The sequence below is a fragment of the Anolis carolinensis genome, chromosome 2 (assembly GCF_035594765.1).
Source record: "Anolis carolinensis isolate JA03-04 chromosome 2, rAnoCar3.1.pri, whole genome shotgun sequence".
Lineage (NCBI taxonomy): Eukaryota > Metazoa > Chordata > Lepidosauria > Squamata > Dactyloidae > Anolis > Anolis carolinensis.
The window spans coordinates 170555547-170576802 of NC_085842.1; the positions used below are offsets into that span (position 1 = coordinate 170555547).

The 21256-nt window shown below is 41.5% G+C and overlaps 1 protein-coding gene across 5 annotated transcripts in view; it reads right to left on the bottom strand.

Annotated features, from left to right (window-relative positions):
• Window positions 1-2097: 2097 nt before the first annotated feature.
• nckap1l (NCK associated protein 1 like) overlaps window positions 2098-21256 on the bottom strand; it is a 141299-nt gene continuing 122140 nt past the window's right edge. For 3 of the 5 annotated variants that reach the window (XM_062971071.1, XM_062971068.1, XM_062971067.1), the window contains 4 exons: window positions 20297-20413; window positions 18307-18416; window positions 8306-8395; window positions 2098-3367 (listed from right to left, as the gene is read on the bottom strand). In XM_062971071.1, coding sequence (XP_062827141.1) covers window positions 3242-3367; window positions 8306-8395; window positions 18307-18416; window positions 20297-20413 — 443 coding nt within the window. In that variant the 3' untranslated portion in view covers window positions 2098-3241. Of the gene's footprint in view, window positions 3368-8305; window positions 8396-10448; window positions 12323-18306; window positions 18417-20296; window positions 20414-21256 lie in introns of those variants that run through there. The other 2 variants (XM_062971070.1, XM_062971069.1) reach the window with 2 other exon arrangements.

The following is a 21256-nucleotide window of genomic DNA, read 5'->3' on the forward strand; positions in this document are numbered from 1 at the left end:
ACACATGCAGCCTTAATGTTATAGTCTTCCTCTTTTGAAAGGGAGTAGATCATTTCCTGCATCACTCCGTTTCTCCATGTCATTCATGATTTCTTAAATCTCTCTCCCGTCCCTGACTCTTCCTAAAGTGGATGCTTTAGGCCTGTTTCTCTATGGAAATGTATACGTTTCTCTTCTGTGTATATAACTCAGCAATATATTCTGTGTTATCTACAATAAAAGAGATGGTGTAGCCCTGAACATTTTCTGGTGAACATGATCAAGAGGATTTAAAACACTTCTGTTCTACTTGGGAGCATCCCAGATGCATCAGGTTGACTGTTGTGAGAAGCAGAATACTAGGATTTGTGTCTGATCTTGTGAGTGCAATCCTCTGAGCCTTTCTATCAGAAAGACAATTTTTGCTAGTCAGTGGCCAACCAACTTCTGAAATACCATGACTAGCACCAATAACTCATAAATCCACCACGTGGGACATTTTCCAGTATGGTTATGGCAGTGTTCAGATATACAGTAGTCTCACTTATTCAATCTTTGCTTATCCAACGTTCTGTATTATCCAACACAGTTTGCCTTTTAGGAGTAAATGTTTTAGTAGTTGAGATTTTCAATACATTGCAATGTTTTGGTGCTAAATTCGTAAATACAGTAATTACCGTGTATTGAACTGCTTTTTCTGTCAATTTGTTTTAAAACATGATGTTTTGATGCCTAATTTGTAAAATCATAATGTAATTTGATGTTTAATAGGCTTTTCCTTAATCCCTCATTATCCAGAATTTTCACTAATCCAACATTCTGCCAGTTTATGTTGGATAAGGGAGACTCTACTATAATGTGATGTCTTGATTTAGAAAGTAGACTGCGGGTTGGTTTCTTTTCATGCTCAATTCTTTCTTCTCCCCCTATGATACAGTTGAGATTTGATACTTCTGCTTCCATTTTAGATTAGGCACATCCCAAAACCTTGGTTAGTTATGATTAGTTAATTCAAATCATCTTCACAAACCATGTTTTGAAGTCTGTTTGTTTCATAAACATTTGGCTATCTCCATAAACTGATTAATGAAAAAAAAAATAAGTGGAAGCTTCTGAATTCCTCCACAAAGCATCACGAGACATGTTGGAAGGAAGGTTGTGAACCTGAGATGTATTGTAGCTTAGGTTTGTAAAATTAAATCCTGTTTTTCTGCTACATTTAAATGAGTGTAGTGCACATAGGAATCTGCTAACATAAATGAGATTGGACAAGGTGAATTGCTTGCTTGCTTACTTAGGCAATCCCTCATTGTCCGAGTATGATGGCCTTCCAAGTGTAGTGTCTTGGGTACATAGGTGACTGTGGAGTCCTATTCTTGACAGTGAGGGCATCTGTTTCCAGATGGAAGGCGGTCCCGTTCAGGGGTGGCTTGACAAGCCTTCCTTTTGGCATGTTTCTCCCTTTCGCCCTCCATTTGTGCCTCTTTGAATTCCACAGCACTGCTGGTCACAGCTGACCTCCAGTTAGAACGCTCAAGAACCAGCGCTTCCCAGTTCTCAGTGTCTATGCCACAGTTTTTGAGGTTAGCTTTAAGCCTATATTTAAATTTCTTTTCCTGTCCACCAACATTCCACAGAATTGCAGCAGAAAAGGAAGACAATTTTTTTATCCTCCAGATCATTCACTCTTGGGGCTTCCTTTTCTTGAAACAGAACTTATTTTTTGAAAAGAGCTTAATTAGTTTCATTCATCATTTGTGGGTTCAAAAATATAATTTGTTAATGCTAAGGTCAGTACACCAGAACTTTGCTTGCAACCTTGCCTGCTTCCAAACAAGAGTTCCTGTTCTATGATAAACCTTCCAGGGTTGCAAACCAGAACTTATTTCAATGCAAAACCTATCCAAGCTTTGAACTGCTGCTTGTTTCAGATCAGAGTTAAGGTCATAAGAATAATGAGTTAAACCCCACTATTTGTTATGCCAAAATTAATGAGCATATGGTCCTAATTACGGTAAATCAAAATCAAAATGTGAAGTCATTTTCCCCGTGTAATTCCAAAATGCCAACAAATTAATATAACCTGATATGTCCAGGCTCCATCTCAGAAATAATGGCTGACAGGGATTTGTTATTTTTATTTGCTGGTCAAGTATAATTACACACAAAGCAAATGAGACATTTTAATACATTGAAACAACTCTTACAAGGGAAAACAGGAAATGCTTTTTCAGAAATATGAAGAATATTAGGTAGTCTGCAGCAAGTATGAGTCACATATGATAAAGGTGTATGCTCAGGTAGAGGTCAATCCACATGATAGTCATCTATCAATCATATATACCTGTTTTTATTTGCCTGCCCTCATCTGACCATATAGCTATTTGAATCAGACCCTGTGGAAAACAACTGTGCAGAAAATGGAGAAATCGTCTGAATAAAAACCGCATCAATTTTTCACAAATGACAGTTCTGAGGATTTTTCAAAGTCAAAGCATGTGACAGTAAAAACAGCTTACATTTTGGGTACATGTTTGGATTAAGATATCTGAGCACAATTCATTGAAAGCAGTGATTGTTCTTACATCTGATAATTAAATAAACATTATGCAAGTTCATGCACTTTGTTGACAGAATGTTAAGAATAAGATAAAATGTTACAAAAGAAGATCCTTGATATAGGGAGATTACAATTCAAATAAGAAGCAAAAGAAAGATAGGAAGAAAGAAGCAAAAGAAAGATAGGAAGAAAGAAGCAAAAGAAAGGTAGGAAGAATGTACAGTACATGATGTTCCATGCTGATGTTTAGGGTTTGGATTTATTTCTGTAGGAAGCAATAACAAAAGTATTAAATCAGTGTTGTTAGCACTGAAAAACGCAAAGCTGGATGGTATGCTGGCAAAATAACAATAATCATGGCTAATTTTTAAAAGCTGCATTTAATAGCTCCTCTGGCTTCTATTCTGCTAATAGGCATCTTAAGAAGGACTGACAACCATCATGGAACTGTTACAGAAATTAGGTAGTAGCTCCTCACTGCTTTGCTTTACGGGAAGCTTTTCCACTTGTCAAAGCAACACTATCCATTTTACTTGCTGAACATTCAAATGGACATTACTGCTATTAGGCAACAAACTAAGACCCATAAAAGAGACTCCTGATCTAGATTCCACACTGCTCTGTCTGTCTTCCTTGTATTTATTGTCTTGACAAGCAACTGTGACTCATGTCCCTTTGAATTATGGGTGAAGTGAAAGCAGGTCAGTGTGCAGGAAGCCGGTTCAAGGCGGAGCTCCTGGACACCTCGCGGTATGCATTACGCAGCAGTACGTAAGGGAAGCAGGTCTCCAGCATGTCTATTGTCAGGAAGGATGACTCCTCTACAAGCTGAAAGAGGCACACAGAAGGAGATGTTAGGCATAGACACAGCACCATAGTGTCCTCTGCAGCAGCTGTTGAGAGACCCTCCCACTATCACCAACTGACATACTGCCGGCCACTGAGTAGGAGGCAGCCATCTAGCAAGACACATTTACATTGTGTCTTCTGTGTTACATAGAACAATCTGAATAAGTCCTCAGTGGGAGAACAGGCAGATTATAACAAGGTATTACAACGGCTTCAAAGGCTGCAACAGACAAGAGCCCACTGACTGTTTTGTTAACCATTTCATTGGATTGAACCCCTTTCTATGAAGATTGTGTGTTCATTCGTCGCTGTGCACTGATCACTACACATAAAACAAATTCTCGCACATGAATCTTCGAAGAGATCAAAACCAACAAAAGTCCCATGGCAATCAGGGAGTGGCAACAGGGGGAGGACAGTAAAATCTGAAAGCCCCAAGCTACGGACTGGGCAGTGGATATGGATTCAGTCATTCTAACCTATCACTAGGAATTATCTTTGGAAGACAATCATACTTGATCACTAGTGATAGCTTATGATGATATGATAAGGACTGAAAGTGTGCATTTAATTACCTGGAATAGACAGCTGCCATGCTGAAACTATCTATTCTGAGGTATCCAAACTAAGGTTCGTAGGGCGGATGCGGCTCTCCAAGATCACTTACCTGGCCCCCGCCCAACTATAGACTTAAGGTGGCCCTAAGTCTATAACTACTTAAAGGCACACAACAACAATCCTAATTAACTTGACTATCTCATCAGCCAAAAGCAAGCCCACACTTTCCATTGAAACACTAGTAAGTTTATATTGGTTAAAATTGCTGTTCATTTTAAATACTGTATTTTTCTTTTACACACACACACACACACACATACACACACACACATGCTAATTTTTTGTGTGTGTCAGGAGCGACTTGGGAAATGGCAAGTCGCTTCTGGTGTGAGAAAATTGGCCCAGGGGACACCCGGATGGTTTCCCATCCTGTAGGAGGCTTCCCTCATGTCCCTGCATTTTGCACTAATAAGACATGTACAATGTTCATGGGGATTCTTTCATTTTTTTTCAAACTATAGTCCGGCCCCAGAACAGTTTGAGAGACCATGAACCAACTCTCTGCTTAAAAAGTTTGAGGACCCATGATCTAGACCAGGGGTCCCCAAACTTTTTAAACAGGGGGCCAGTTCACGATCCTTCGGACCGTTGGAGGGCCGGACTATAGTTGGCCACTGAGCAATTATTATTAATAATAATAATAATAACAATAATAATAAAAAAGAAGGTTGGAAGAGACCCCTTGGGCCATTGAGTCCAATTCCCTTCTGCCTTTATGCAACGAAAGCACAAGCAAAGCACCCCTGACAGATTGCCACCCAGCCTCAATGTTAATAATAATAATAATAAAGAGGGTTGGAAGAGACCCTTTGGGCCATTTAGTCCAATTCCCTTCTGCTTTTGTGCACCAAAAGCACAAGCAAAGCACCCCTGACAGATGGCCACCCAGCCTCAATGTTAATAATAATAATAATAATAATAATAATAATAATAATAATAAGAAGAAGAAGAAGAAGAAGAAGAAGAGCCGGCATTTGGAAACAATAGACATTGACAAAATCACGATCTGCCAACTGCAAAAGGCCACCCTACTGGGATCTGCACGCATCATCCGAAAATACATCACACAGTCCTAGGCACTTGGGAAGTGTTCGCCTTGTGATTTTGTGATACGAAATCCAGCATATCTATCTTGTTTGCTCTGTCATAATAAAATAATAATAATAATAAGGGTTGTAAGAGAAGAAGAGACCCCTTGGGTCATTTAGCCCAACCCCCTTCTGCCCTTGTGCCGTGGGGGCCGGATAAATGGCTTCAATGGGCCGCATCCGGCCCCCGGGCCTTAGTTTGGGGACCCCTGATCTAGACCTTATATACAAGTAAATTCTGCCTGGATACACCTTATAACCGCTCTCTTCACAGAAAGGGGAGAAAATACATGATTCTCATAGCAAGCACACACATCCTCTAGCAAGCAAATGGTCCGGGTTTTAAAATACAGCTTAAAAAACCTGCAAACCCTGTTTGATCTCAGATGTAACACAGGACAAAATGCACATAATGGAGAACAAAACCTTTCTTAAACCATTTACATTTATCTTCAAAAGCCACTTTCAATTCATAGGTCTTGCTAGGTTGTGAAATCTATTCTGGATGGCTTGTTTCTATGACAATTTCTCTGCTTGAAGGAACATGCACACGCACACACGCATGGACTTTTTGTGAAAAGTGATTCCAAAACCTCACATGGCAATTCACTGTTTGTTTGTTTTTTTCGTGTCAGGAGCAACCTGAGTTGCTTCTGGAGTGAGAGAATTGGCCATCTGCAAGGACGTTGCCTAGGGGATGCCTGGATGTTTTGATGTTTTTACCATCCTTGTGGGAGGCTTCTCTCATGTCCCCGCATGGAGCTGGAGCTGATAGAGGGAGCTCATCCACGCTCTCCCCGGGTGGGATTCGAACCTGGCAGCCTTTAGGTCAGCAACCCAACCTTCAAGTTACAAGGCTTTAATCATCTACGCCACCGGAGGCTCATATTTTCATATCAATCACTGTTGTAATTGATACACAATGGGCTTTGTAATTCCTTCTCTACCTTGCATTGAACAGGGGCAAGGACACTGCAGATCTGCCAGCCACACCTGTTTCCAGCATATCTCATCTATACTCCAGAGGAACGCAGGCCTCTTGTCTTGTCCTTCTGTCACTAACACCAGAAGCACCTCGGTTCTGCTTAAGCTGATTTCCAGGAGAAGCTTCCCGCTCTTCCAACTGAGCTACTAAATGAATGCCAGGCCAGCTCATTCCACTCACTCCAGACTGAAACATTTGCATTTAAATGACTTTGCTGCAAAAGCTGTTTGCCCCAATGAATATCAATCCCACCCAGACACCCAAGCCCTCCCTAGCTGAGCCTTGTCTCCTCCCATCACAAGAAGAATCAATAACCATCTCCTGCTGCCATGGGAGCTCTTAATGGAAATGTATTGCCCACCAAGCACTAATACACTACCTTTTGTTTCTAAGGCAGCATTCTTCACCAGGCCAGGATGTCCAGGCTAGTAATCCTGAACCAATGGAAGTTACTGATGCTTGTCAACTGAGTTATTGCAACCCATAATGACTTTCATTTCTGACTCTCAGAGAGGAGCTGCATAAATGCTGGCAAGGTTGCAGTTAAACCTTCCAATCCATGGTCTCTATGAATCGAAGCATCAATACATCTCCTGTTTTCCCCATTTCCTCTACCCCAAATCCTAAAACTTCTGCACATAGCAGCCACTTTCTTTTCCCACATGCCATATGAGTCGGCTCACTTGCTCAATCTATACCCACTATCTATGAGGATTGTGCATTAGTGATACATATATCTGATGGGTTGCTGTGTGTTTTCCAGGCTGTATGGCCATGTTCCAGAAGTATTCTCTCCTGATGTTTCACCCACATCTGTGGCAAGCATCCTCAGACCTCACAATCTCTGAGGATGCCTGCCATAGATGTGGGCGAAACGTCAGGAGAGAATACTTCTGGAACATGGCCATACAGCCCAGAAAACACACAACAACCGTGTGATTCCGGCCATGAAAGCCTTCAACAACACATATATCTGATGCTTTCCTTTATGTCCCCCAGAATCTCCATCTAAATGTATGTCCAGCTCATTCCCTTTTTCCCCAGAAGGTATTTTTGTACATTCTCCACAGCAGTGCCAAACACAGTTCACCTCAATTTTCTGTATACAACTAAGCATTCCAGACTTCTGTTGCTATTCACACTGTGTCGCTTCCAGTTACCATTTCAGAGTGGAAATACGGCAAAAGTAAAGTATCTGAGGGGGATCAAGGGGTACAAAGGGACTAAGCCTGCATATGATGTCATTTTGTAACTTTTGTTGGACCTTAAGAAGTATAATGACTCTTTGGGCTTCTAGATATTACTGGACTACTATAGCCCCAAGAAAGTACTGTCTGTACTCAGGGATGGGGAACACTGTAATCAAATGACATTTGGAAGGGAAGTTGTCCTCATGCCTGGCCTTCAGGCTCTTCTCAAATTACCGATTTCCATTAAAATACTAAGTAGTGTATCCAATACTTGCACAGGAGTCAGTCCCTTCCAGCGCAAATTAAATTATACACCCATTGCCTCATCTAAAAATTTTATGCCTGAATAGATGCAAGTATTTGAAGCTGCTGCAGGTTTTCATATTTAGGAAATAAGGATTAGCAGACCAGCATTCTCCCTTTGTATTATTGCCGAACTCTAGCCAAAATTGAAAATCAGCAAGGAAGCCTTGGAACCATATTGTTGACATTAACTTCTCTAGCACTTGAATTCTAGGCACTATATAGATATTTGGAAATTGAAGACAAGTCATTAAGGGGAATAGAATTATGGAAGGAAGGGGGGGGGAACAGGAGAGTAGCTCAGGTGATACTCTTCAATCTTCGTGATCCTTTCTGGCTCAGGTTTTGTTTTCTCTGTTTAAAGCAGGTGTGAGCAATGTGTGGCTCAACAACTGCTGGCCCATTACAATGTCCACCATCCCTAGCCAGTTCAGTAGAAGCGTGATGGGAGTTGTAGCCTAAGAATGCCTGGAGAAAATTATATACTTTTTCAGCCTTCAAGGCATTGTGTTGTCGAAGTTTTTCATGGCTGTAATCACAGGGTTGTTGTGTGTTTTCCAGGCTGTATGGCCATGTTCCAGAAGTATTAACTCCTGACGTTTCGCCCACATCTATGGCAGGCATCCTCAGTGGATATGTAGTATATTGGAAAAACTAAACAAGGCATTTATTTTCATGTAGGATTGTTCAAATGCGGCTGCATTCATTCCAGTGTGTTATGTGTGGGACTCACCAAATGCATGAGCAGTGAAATCGATTCCCAGTTCTTTGCTTTCATTCGATCTGCTTCTTGCCCCAGCTGCAAGAGGCTAACGGAAGCTAGCTAGAAAGACAAGGGAGACACAACAGAATGAAGGTCAATTCTTCTGTGGCTGGAAACAGCTACAGCTGTGAGATTTACTTGGTGTGATTAATCAGAGTTTCAGCTGTAGTTGGAAAAAAAACCCCACATTGATTGAGCGAGGAAAGCCATTAGGCTTCACAGAAGAGATTCTATAGTGAAGAGACCATGTTCCCAATGAGCATAAAGGCTCGAACAGCTGAAAAGAATAAAACTATGTGTTCTCAGAACCAAGCAGAAATATACACAACTTTGCCCAGCTCTTCAAAAAAATGAAAATCAGAGGGGAAACTTGCAATCAATGAAGTTAAAAAAAGAATGGGGGAGTGCAAGAGCAGTAAACAGGGAATGAATGTTTAACCTTTGAGCTGTTTTTCTGTCTGACTGCCCTCCCAAACTGCTGTCTTCCACCTTTTCCCCAGCAAGAAAAAACCTCACACCTTTTTCAATATAGAAAGGTGAGGAACCTGGAGGTAGTGACTTTGGGTAGCAAAAGGGCTAAGTAGTTTCTATTAGTACCCTGCTAACAGTGTTTTCTCAAAACACTGTTATTCCTCTATTGTTTATCTAAAATGGGGCAATGATGAAAAATCTGGAACGAAGTTACATGTATACAGCACCCCTAAGAAACAGTTTAACAGTGAAAGAGAAAATATTACACTCAGTGCTATGATTGTCAGATTTTGTGTGTGTGCGTGTATCAGGAGCGACTTAAGAAGCTGCAAGTCGCTTCTGGTGTGAGAGAATTAGCCGTCTGCAAGGACGTTGCCCAGAGGATGCCCGGATGTTTTACCATCCTTATGGAAGGCTTCTCTCATGTCCCCGCATAGGGAGCTGGAGCTGACAGTGGGAGCTCACCCATTCTCCCTGGATTTGAACCGCCAACTGTCGATCAGCAGTCGTGCCCACACAAGGCTTTAACCCATTGTGCCACCGGAGGCTCAATGTCAGCAGTGACAGTAATATTTTCTCTTTCACTGTTAGTCTGACATGATAGTTGTTGGAATGGTCCAGCATTTTTGTGTTCTCAAATGTCCAGGCTGGTTCATCAAATGCTCTGCTATGGCTGATTTCTCTGGTTGAATTAGTCTGCAGTGCCTTTCATGTTCTTTGATTCTTGTTTGGGCGCTGCGTTTGGTGGTCCCTATGTAGACTTGTCCACAGCTGCATGGTATCCGGTAGACTCCTGCAGAGGAGAGAGGATCCCTCTTGTCCTTCGCAGACTACACAGAGAAGCCATTGAAATCCACAAGCATGTGGACAATTTCAACAGAAAGGAAGAAACCATGAAAATGAACAAAATCTGGCTACCAGTATTACAAAACTACAAAATCAAAACAGATGGGAACCAAAACTCTGAGGGCTTGACTGACAAAGGATGCCCCCAGGCAAGAGACAAAAACATCTCCAGTGCTGATTAGGGTGATTAACTGAAACATTAATGCTGGCTCCCAGTGACAAAGGACCCTTGCCACACCCCAGACTCTACACAGATATATATATTCTTTCCTTTCCTTACTTAGTTTATCCATACCTCACAACCTCTGAGGATGCCTGCCATAGATGTGGGCGAAACGTCAGGAGAGAATGCTTCTGGAACATGGCCACACAGCCCGAAAGACATACAACAACCCTGTTATATTTTGTTTCTGTTGGGCCTGACCCCATGTTAGCCGCCCCGAGTCCCTTCGGGGAGATAGTGGCGGGATAGAAAAATAAATTATTATTATTATTATTATTATTATTATTATTATTATTATTATTATCGACATAACTTGCACTTTTGGATCCAATCCAAGATTTTATCATTATATTTTTGTATGTGATTTTTTATGACTTGTTTTTATTGTTGATTGATTTGTTGTATTGCTTTGTTTTTATATTGTTGGTGTCAGGGATTAGCCCCATGTAAGCCGCCTCGAGTCCCTTTGGGGAGATGAGGCGGGGTATAAAAATAAAATAATTATTAAATTATTATTATTATTATTATTATTATTATTATTATTATTATTATTATACTTAAAATTTCTAGTACGTTGGCTAGCCAGCCCAGGAGACAATCTACTCAATTGTCCGTTCCTGTGTTGGTTGTCTATCCTTCTAGAACTCAGCAGGGCCATGGAGGACAGCTGGGGACTCTGCCCCTTCTCCACTAGCCTCACTCACTTTGCCTATGGCTATTACATAAGTTGTTAAATAAATTACACAATCCACTACTGCATATTCGGTAATCAGCAGTGAAACATGACCAACCGGAGAGGGTCAAAGGCATATTCCAGAGTGTGCTTGAAAAAAATGCATGATTTGCCCTCCTTTAAACAAAGAGAACCTTTTAAAAATGTATCACATGCTGAAAAGAAATGGCATCCCCCCTCCCGCAATTCTCTTAAAAGTACCTTTCCTTTGTGCAATATGTAAATTTAATCAGCTCAGTTAAAAGCTAAAGTATATTTAATTGGTTGGCAATCTCAGCAAGGGCACATCTCCTATCATACTTTAGAACAGCTTGCAAAAGGAACATCCCTCCCAGGAAGGGCAAGGATGGAAAGGTTGGAGCTATACACCACAGCTAATGGTGAGTGATGATAGAAGTTGGGAGTCCAGCAACATAAAGCATAATCCTTGAGGCTGCAATGTTCACTCTTGTTCTGTGCCTTCCACAACAGATGGAAGTTCAACTGACAACGCATTTCCCCATGTTGTATCCTCACTATAGTGGGGAAAGCTGCAATAGTTCCATTTCTCTCTGTCTGGAATTGGGGTGAGACATACTAGCAAATGAAGCGGGTTAAACTGCTGAACTGCTGACCTTGCTGACCAAAAGGTCGGCAGTTCGAATCCAGGGAGTGGGGTGAGCTCCCGCTGTTAGCTCCAGCTTCTGCCAACCTAGCAGTTCAAAAACATGCAAATGTAAGTAGATCATTAGGTACCGCTCTGGCGGGAAGGTAATGCAGTCGTGCCTGCCACATGATGTTGGAGGTGTCTACAGACAACACCTGCTCTTTGGCTAGAAGTGGAGATGAGTCTGACACGACTAGACTTAATGTCAGGGAGAAACCTTTACCTATGCTAGCAAATGGGAAAATAAATGTTCACTTATGTCTTTTCATGTGAAAATAAATTTTCAAAGCTTTTTTTTTTTTTGCTAGAAGCAATTACAGTAGAGTCTCAATTATCCAACATTCGCTTTTCCAACCTTCTCTACAGTGAGCCACAAGGAAACATTTTACCTGATATAATGGCAGCAAGGGGAACGGAAGCTGCCATGCATCTAATGAACAGATAAATCAGGCTGACTTCCGTAGGCCAGGAATAAGAAAGTGATCATGCTTAGTGGTGTCTCTATCCATCACTCACAGCCAGCAGGATTCAACTCTTCTCACAGCAGCAGCCACGGAACAATATAGTAATGGGGTGCTACGTGAGTTGCATGAAATATCTAACCAAGGACAATTTCCAGGTCCCTATGATCCATCTCCCATCGAACACACGGATAGTTAAAGTCAAGGAGGGCCAGGCAACAGATTGCAATCAAGTCTGCAATGATCCCGAGAGTTCAGTGTAGCATTATTTGACAGTTTTGAAAATCCTATGCAGATAAACATCTCTTCTTGGTTGTTTCAGAGCACATTCCTATAACTGAAACTTCAGTAAGTGTACTGTTCAAAAACAGTTAACTGCCTCCAGATAGAATGGAGGACCCCATCACCAGTATATCAGAAAAACAAGTGTCAATCCAACCAGCTTCTGTATATAAAAGGAGAGGTGCACATGTTATCCTGCAAAATATCTATAACTAGTGTCTTCAGGAAGGAATTCAAAAGCACTTGCCTGTGGATGGCTACATCCTTCCTTGCCTTCTGGAAACAGGTAAAAAAGACCTTTCTCTGGCAGCAGGCATTTGGGGAGCTGTGGGTGGGATTATGGGGGGAACTGTGAGTTGTAAATGCAATTCTAAGTGTAGATATTATATTTATTATTTTTAAATCTATATTTTAACTGAAATGCACACTGTATTATTAGTTTTTTAAAATTTTGTATTTGCTTTATTTAAATTGTGACCAAAGTGTGTGATTGTTATCTTGTTAAAGCCTCCGATGGCTAGGGCAGGGGTCCTCAAACTTTTTAAGCCGAGGGCCGGTCCACAATCTGTCACGACCCAGGCAGCAGAGCACCAATAACCATACACAGAGGCCAGAATCTATCTAATATCTTTATTAAGGAAATATGTAAAGTTAATAAAAGCAAGCGTATGAATTAGTCCAGGAGTAGACCTTTCAGGAAAGGTCAAAATTAGTCCAAAGAGACAATGTCCAATATGAAATATTAAGGTCCAAAGTTGTAATCCAATAACCGAAACACTCACTTGCCAAGCAAGTGAGGGGAGATGACAAGGTCCTTTAGTCCATGAACTTGAGCAAGGCTAGGAAATAACTTGATTCTTGGAACACAAGGCTTGATTCAAGGCAACAAGGAAACGAGGAGCAAGAATAGGATCCGTGGAATTACTCTGCGAGGTCCGGAAAACAAGGCAAGATCCGGAGAGTAAAACAAGGCTGGAAACGAAGGCTTGAAATCGGGAACAAGGCTTGAAACAGGAACGAGGCTTGGAAACGGAGTAGCTGTCCACACACGCTACTCCGGTAGCTGACGAATTGACTCCGCAAGATCCCTTTGTGGGTAAAACACCTAAATAGGGTCCCGTTTTCCCGCCAAAGAGCAGTTCTCTGGAGAACCAGAAACGAAAGCTATTCTCTGAGTCCAGATGTGTGACTCCTTAAAGTTTCCCATGGAAAGCAGACTTAATCAGCTGAATGCTTAGCAGCTATCCTCGCACTCCTGCGAGAGGCCGCTTGAACTCCCCTCTGTTGTTTACAAAACTCATGGCGAGAAAACGTAGGAGATTTAGGTTCAGGGCTTGTTTGACAGACTTCTGGAAGACAAATCTCTTGCAGGTGCAAGGTTTCCAAATCTGGCTGAGAAAGTTCCAATTCTGACTGAAACGGTGAAAAACCCAAGTTTTCCTCTTCATCTAGCACCACAGTGCCAGGAACAGGACTACATGGCCCATGACTCATCACACAATCCTACAGACTGTTGAGGGGCCGGATTATCATTTGAAAGAAAATACAAACAAATTCCGATGCACACTGCATATGTCTTATTTGTAGTGCAAAAACAACAACAACAAGAAGAAGAATGAAAGAACAATACAATATTTAAAAATAAAAACAATTTTAACCAACATACATTTATCAGGATTTCAATGGGAAGTGTGGTCCTGCTTCTGGCCAATGAGATAGTCAAGTTAATTAGGGTTGTTGTTGTTGTTGTTGTTGTTGTTGTTGTTGTTGTTGTTGTGTGCCTTCAAGTCATTTCAGACTTTGGGTGAGCATAAATCTAAATTTTATTTATTTATTTATTATTTACTACATTTGTATCACACCCTTCTCACCCCAAAGGGGACTCAGAGTGGCTTACAAATTATATGTACATACAATATATTATTAGCATAGCACAATATTAGCATTATATATTACTATATTGAACTATACCACTATACTGTAATATTATTAGTAATTTTATATGTAATGTAGAATATATAATTAATATTATTATATGGTATTATTATTAGTGTTATATTGTATTATATTATAATATTATTATCAATATTATATGTATATACAATATATTATATTATAAAACTGAGGGCGGGGGCCAGGTAAATGACCTTGGAGGGCCGCATCCGGCCCCCGGGCCTTAGTTTGGGGACCCCTGGCCTAGGGGATAAAAGTCTTGTGACTTGAAGGTTGGGTGCTGACCTGAAGGCTGCCAGGTTCGAATCCCACCCGGGGAGAGCGCAGATGAGCTCCCTCTATCAGCTCCAGCTCCATGTGGGGACATGAGAGAAGCCTCCCACAAGGATGGTAAAACATCAAAACATCCGGGCGTCCCCTGGGCAACGTTCTTGCAGACGGCCAATTCTTTCACTACAGAAGCAACTCTGGTTGCTCCTGACACGGAAAAAAAAAGCTGCCTTAAGGCCATGGGGAGAAAGTTGGGGTATACCTAAAGCAAATAACAACAGGAAGAATGACTGTGAGATGCTGTGGAAGATGAGGTAGGGGTTATTTTAATTGCTGATGTCTTAACAAAACACCAGGTAAGAGGAGGAGCTGCAATAGATTTTTCTGCTTCACCCAATAATCAGACACACAGGTTGCTTTTGTGATGGTGACTGGGTTAAACAAAGTACAACCATTAAAGTGACAGAGCCTGGATTCTGTCCACCACAGATTTGTCCACATACATTTGTCTTTGCCTTCCTGCGGCAAATGAAAGAGAGGCTCATTTCTCTGTAAACAATTTCTCCTTACTAGCAAGTGAAAAAATCCAATTTTCTGTAAAATAGAGCAGGGAAGGCAAGGAGGGAGCCAAGAAAATAATTTTGTTACTGCCTTCTGGTTATAAGGGCATTGGAAAAGATAGCTCTGGTGGATGGGGGCAAGTGTTCAAAATCTCCTTCACCACAAATCCAATTTTTGTTGGGCTGTACATTTGTAAACATTAGCTGAATGCATTTTCTAGAAACCAAGCTTCTATAACTGCCATCTCCATTCCACAAGTCTGAAAATTTGCCAAGTTACAACTTCAGTAATCCCCAGCCAGCACATATAATTACCATAGTGGCTGGGGACAATGGGAACTACAGTCCAACACATATGGAAGGCACCCATTTAGATGCTTTCTGTGGCTACTAGAAATCAGGCAAATAGCTTCTATAACAATGCCCACACTTGTTATGCTCATAGGTCTGAGAAAAGGGAAGTGTTTGTTGCATAAAAATCCCCTTTAATCTGATGTTTTGATCCAGAATCAAGAGATATGGATTGTAAGGCTGTGGTCCTAAAAATGTGGGAAAGATCCATTTGAAACTTGAGTAAATACCTGTTTCCCCAAAAATAAGACAGGGTCTTATATTAATTTTTTGCTCCAAAAGATGTGTTAAGGCTTGTCTTATTTTTCCAAATTGACTTTTTAAATGAACTATATTTAGGGCTTATATTTGAAATAGGACATATTTTGAGCATATAAGGTCTGCACAGTCAAAGCAAAGGTATTCCCCATAGTAACTTATGGATGCGAGAGCTGGACCATAAGGAAGGCTGAGTGAAGGAAGATAGACGCTTTTGAACTCTGGTGCTGGAGGAAAATCCTGAGAATGCCTTGGACCGCAAGAAGATCCAACCAGTCCATCCTCCAGGAAATAATGCCCGGCTGCTCACTGGAGGGAAGGATATTAGAGGCAAAGCTGAAGTATCATGAGGAGACAGGAAAGCTTGGAAAAGATCACGATGCTGGGGAAAATGGAAGGAAAAATGAAGAGAGGCCGACCAAGGGTGAGATGGATGGACGGTATCCTTGAAGTGACTGGCTCGTCCTTGAACTGGGGGCGGCAACGGCCGGCAGGGAGCTCTGGCGTGGACTGGTCCATGAGGTCACGAAGAGTCAGAGACGACTGAACGAGTGAGACGACGATGAACAGGACATGTAAGCTGCCCCGAGTCCCTTCGGGGAGATGGTGGCGGGGTATAAAAATAAAGTTATTATTATTATTATTATTATTATTATTATTATTATTATTATTATTATTAAATGAAGAAAGTGTTTTACTATAAAAGTAGAAAACATGAGTTTGGGAATGGTTTCTCAGAGCCAGTTGTCCCCCATTTTTCCCATTCTTATGTCTGCAGCATTTCTTCTGGCTTCAGTCTGCTCACGTAATTCAGAGTTCCAGGATGAGAACTAGCTATAGCTGAGAATGAAGTGGGAGGTTTTAATATTTATCAGAAATAAAGGCATACTTCAGTTAACAACACATCTGACAAAGTTGCTGTAAAAAGGAGTTCCTTGGTCAGAGGCTTTTAAAACTAATATAACTAGGTCTTTTTACAAGAGTCCAGCACAGCCCCATTTCCTTGGCTACTTTCTAGCAATAAGCTATTTTTTATTTTGTTTTGTTTTTGCAGCATTGGTATTCAGCCGATGAAGGAGGAGTAGAGAAAGACTGTCAATGTTGAGCAGTAGCAGCATCTCTGCAGTAAACAACGCCATAATGCAGTGGTTTTCAACCTGTGGGTCCCCAGCTGTTTTGGCATACAACTCCCATTAATCCCAGTCAGCTTACCAGCTGTTAAGATTTCTGGGAGTTGAAGGCCAAAACATCTAGGGACCCACCGGTTGAGAACCACTGCCATAAAGCTTTAGCTGGGAAAAATGAGATTCTACTTCCAACTGATACTGCTGTAGCTGTGTGTGCTTACCTACAACAGGCAAGGCATACATCTGGAAAAGTATACATCTGTGAAGAGCACCCAGAAGGAAAAGGGGAAAACAGGTGAGCCTGCCTCACTAGCTACTCCGGCACTTTGCAAATGCATACATCTGTAAGTTCTACCAACGAAATGCGGGGACATGAGAGAAGCCTCCCACAAGGATGGTAAAACATCAAAAACATCTGGGCGTCCCCTGGGCAACGTCCTTGCAGACGGCCAATTCTCTCACTCCAGAAGCAACTCCCGTTGCTCCTGACACGAAAAAAAAACCAACGAAATGGAAATCATTTAAAAAGTAGAGGCTGTTGAAAGGAAAAACATCTCTAGAGTAGATTACTTATGCAAGCTCATTCGACTTCACTGTTTCATATCATATGTAAGATTAGTGTTGAATAAAAAGTTGTCTCTAATATGTTGAACTATTTGTCTTTGTTTTTGTGGTGTCAGAACCTCTCCCTATTATTTCTGGCTGATACCAAATTTCTGACTCTGGTGCCAAAGTAAAGCCAAGGAACACCTACTTTGTTAAATGAGGTATAAATATAGCCATACTGAAGGTATAAAAGTGCTTCACCACTACTACTTTCTTCTCTTCTTCATCATCTTTCCTCCTCCTCCCCTTCCTCCTCTCCAATTTCTCATCACCACCAACATGCCACAGCAGGTTAATCGCCAGCTACAGAAGATCTTTACGATCAGAATTTTGGCAGTTCAAGCTATGGGCAGGGTGAGTTCTCATTGTCAGAGTAGCTTCTGCCTACCTAGCAGTTTGAAAACAGCAATGTGAGTAGATAAATAGGTACTGCTTTAGTGGTGAGGCAAAAGGTGCCCCTGAAAAACATGCTGGCGGTTTGATCAGGAAAGCATCCATGAAAGACAAAGCTCCTCAACATGGAAGAATTGAACAACAGCACCTCCTCATGGCCAAGTCGAGCACAGGCTCCAGATGCCGGAGATGAAAAAAAGAGGGAAGCCTTGCCTCTGTTTACGTACTGTTCTGTCTTTGTCAATTGTATAATGGCATTGAATGTTTGCCATATATGTACCTGTAATACACTCTGAGTCCCTGCAGGGTTATAGAGCAGAAAATAAATAAAATATATTATTATTATTATTATTATTATTATTATTATTATTATTATTATTATGCAAATGCTGAAACTTGTTTAAGGGTGACTAAGTCTGCAAGCTTCTTACCTCTTTTTTCTGAGCATGCTTCATTGAACTCAGGGGGCTTGTTCTGCACATATAGGATTGTGCTGTAAGTTCATGGCCAAAATAAGTTTGAACCTAGCTACTATTTTGCACAAACCACTGGGGTTTTTTTCCCTCCAGACTCACCATTTCCACAGTCCAATCTACAAACCATAAATCATATGAGGAACATCATTCTTCATACCACCTTGTATTTCCCAGAAGCAGTACATTGCTTTGGAAAAGAAAGGACTGTGGAGGCTCTTTTGTGAGTAATAAAATAAAAGAATAAACTCAATTCCCCATGGCCTGCAAAGTCATGAAATGAACCTCAACCCAGACAAGATGAAGAGCTTTACTCACCATCAGGAATTCTTTAAGGTGAGTTTCAATGTTCTTGTTGTAAACAGTGAAGAGAGCAGCTGACACCTGTATGATGGCTTTGGCTAGGCAGTGGATGTTGTTGCTATAACCTACAGAAAACAGAGGCATCCACACCAATACCAAACATTTAAAACCAGCCTTTCCCAACTTAGTGCTACCATAGAGGTGTTGGACCACCATCCCCAAGTAACATGACCATTGTGATGCCCAACCATGTGAACAGAGTGTTGCATATCTGCAAAGGAGTTGTAACAGGGTTCCAAAAATGCAGGTGCTTGGTAACCACTGGCTCAAAAAATGAACTTTGAGGTCCCCATCTACACATGATGCAGATTAACTGCATTGAACTGCATTATATAACAGTGTAGATTCAAATAATGGGGTTAAATGCAGTTAAACTTACATAGCAATGTAGATGTGGCCTGAGACTGGCCATTGAACTGCTGGAGGAAAGTTTGAACCATTGTGTCTCTTCAGCAGAATCCTTTTCTCTGGGATACTCAGACTACTTTCTCTTCCCTCCTTCTTCCAAAGTGGTTCCACAGTTATAGGAAGTAGGGAAACCTGCCTGGGTTAGTGATGTCTCATGAAGCATTTGCAACACTCTCATAGAATAACAACAGGCAACTATGGTGTTCAATTCCATGGACACTGTGTGGGTGCAACTGTAGTGGTGCCAATATATAACTGAGCTTCAGAGACATGTGCCATGTAAAGCAATATAGTGCTACAAAATGGCACAATCAAATGCAGGAGATCCAAAGACCAGTGTTCTTCCCCAGGATTCTTGGGTGGGTGGGCTCTGTGATTTGCCAAAAATTAACCAAAGAAATTAAAGTGGCCAAACATGCATATCTGGGGGTAACATGTGCCCACAAGACCACATTTGACACGTCACTGCTCTATGAGACAAATAACTTTAACCAGAGTAAGGTAAAGGTTTTCCCTGACGTTAAGTCCAATCGTGACCAACTCTGGGGGTTGGTGCTCATCTCTATTTCTAAGCTGAAGAGCTGGTGTTGTCCATAGACATCTCCAGGTCATGTGGCCGGCATGACTGCATGGAGCGCCGTTACCTTCCCACCAGAGCGGTACTTATTGATCTACTCACATTTGCATGTTTTCGAACTGCTAGGTTGGCAGGAGCTGGGGCTAACAGCGGCCGCTCATTCTGCTCCCGGGATTTGAACCTGGGACCTTTTGGTCCGCAAGCTCAGCAGCTCAGCGCTTTAACGCACTGTGCCACCAGGCCTTTTTAAAAGCATGTTTCCAGTAAGCCACCCGTTTTCTCCCCTTGCTGGCATTTTTTTAACCAGTGTTAGTCTGAACCGTTCTTAGTTCAACAGAAAGACTGTGACCTGTCCAGGGTTCTTCAAAGAGCTTCATGAGTGAGTGGAGATTTGAACTCAGATCTCTCCATGTAGTTAGACACTCCAATCACCATGACATATTATCTCTCAGTTAAGCATAAGAAAGCAGAGGCCTGCTGTCAGCGATGCCATGAGAGCTAAATCTGTCATTCCCCATACCAGCATAGTCTTGACCTAATTTCTGAGTAGATCTTAAGCTATGATACAGTTTTAGAGAATGCTAGTTTTCATATAGACACAAAGATAACAACTAGATCTTCAACATCCTGAACTTAGAAAGTGCTACACAAAGAGCAAGTACTTAGAGCCAATATGACTTAAACACCTGGCATGCTTCTCTGTTTTCCAGAATACATGTATGTGCGCACAAGTGAACAGATCAGGATTACAGCTTTGGGAGTGTCACTGAAAGCCTGCCTCTCATTTCATTTCAGCTCCAGCTCCTCATGTGGGGACATGAGAGAAGTATCCCACAAGGATGGTAAAAACAACAAACATCTGGGCATCCCCTGGGCAACGTCCTTGCAGACGGCAAATCTCTCACACCAGAAGCAACTTGCAGTTTCTCAACTTGTTCCTGAAAAGAAAAAAAATCTTACCATTGATGTCAGTGGTATAAACTGAGGAAGCGTCATTGGCCAGGAGAGGCAGAGACACAGCTACAAAGACCAACAGAAGACAGGCAATCTTGTAGTCCTCCTCTGGTGAAGAGCTATCTATTAGGGAGGCAAAAGGGATGATGTTTGGCAAGAGATTTCAGGAACAAGCTTGATTTACACTGTCTATTCCTCTTTCCTCAACACAGTTGCTCAAAAGACATGCCCCTGAAAAAGAAGGCAGGGAGTTTTGCTTTTAAAAAAAAGCAACAACTATGGCTGCTGTGACAGGCTGATAAATTATCTGATGGATGGAGCTGGTGAACTGAACAAAACTGATGATGCTTGGCTTCACTTGAATCAATGGTGTGTGCCATAGAAAAAGAAACAAAGAGAGAAACAGGTTCAGGGATAGCATGGGGAATGGGGGAGTAGGATGGGGGGAGAGAAGGTTCTCGTATTCCATTGTAGGATGTTCTCTGCATTTCTGCTCCTTCTCTTGGGTAGGAATAGGTCTCACACCCTGCTGTCTCAAATATATCCCCCCAAAAGAGGGGTATGATTTCAGCCGTCCTTAACTCAGTACATCTCTCATCATCCTAAGGCACTTGCCAATGAATGAACATGTAATAATAATAATAATAATAATAATAATAATAATAATAATAATAATCCAGTTCCGCCTGGACAATTTGGACAGAAAAACAAGAAAACTCATGACCATTCATCATTCACTGCACCCTCGCAGTGAAGTTGACCGGCTATATCTGCCTAGAAGATCTGGTGGCAAAGGACTCTTACAAGTAAAACAAGCAGTCAAAGAAGAAGAACATGCCCTGGCAGAATATGTAAAGCAAAGTGATGAACCTGCTTTGATTGAAGTCAAAAATCAGAAACTCCTCAAAGCACAGCAGACAAAAAATCAGTACAAGAAAACTGCACTACAAACTAGAGCTGACAGCT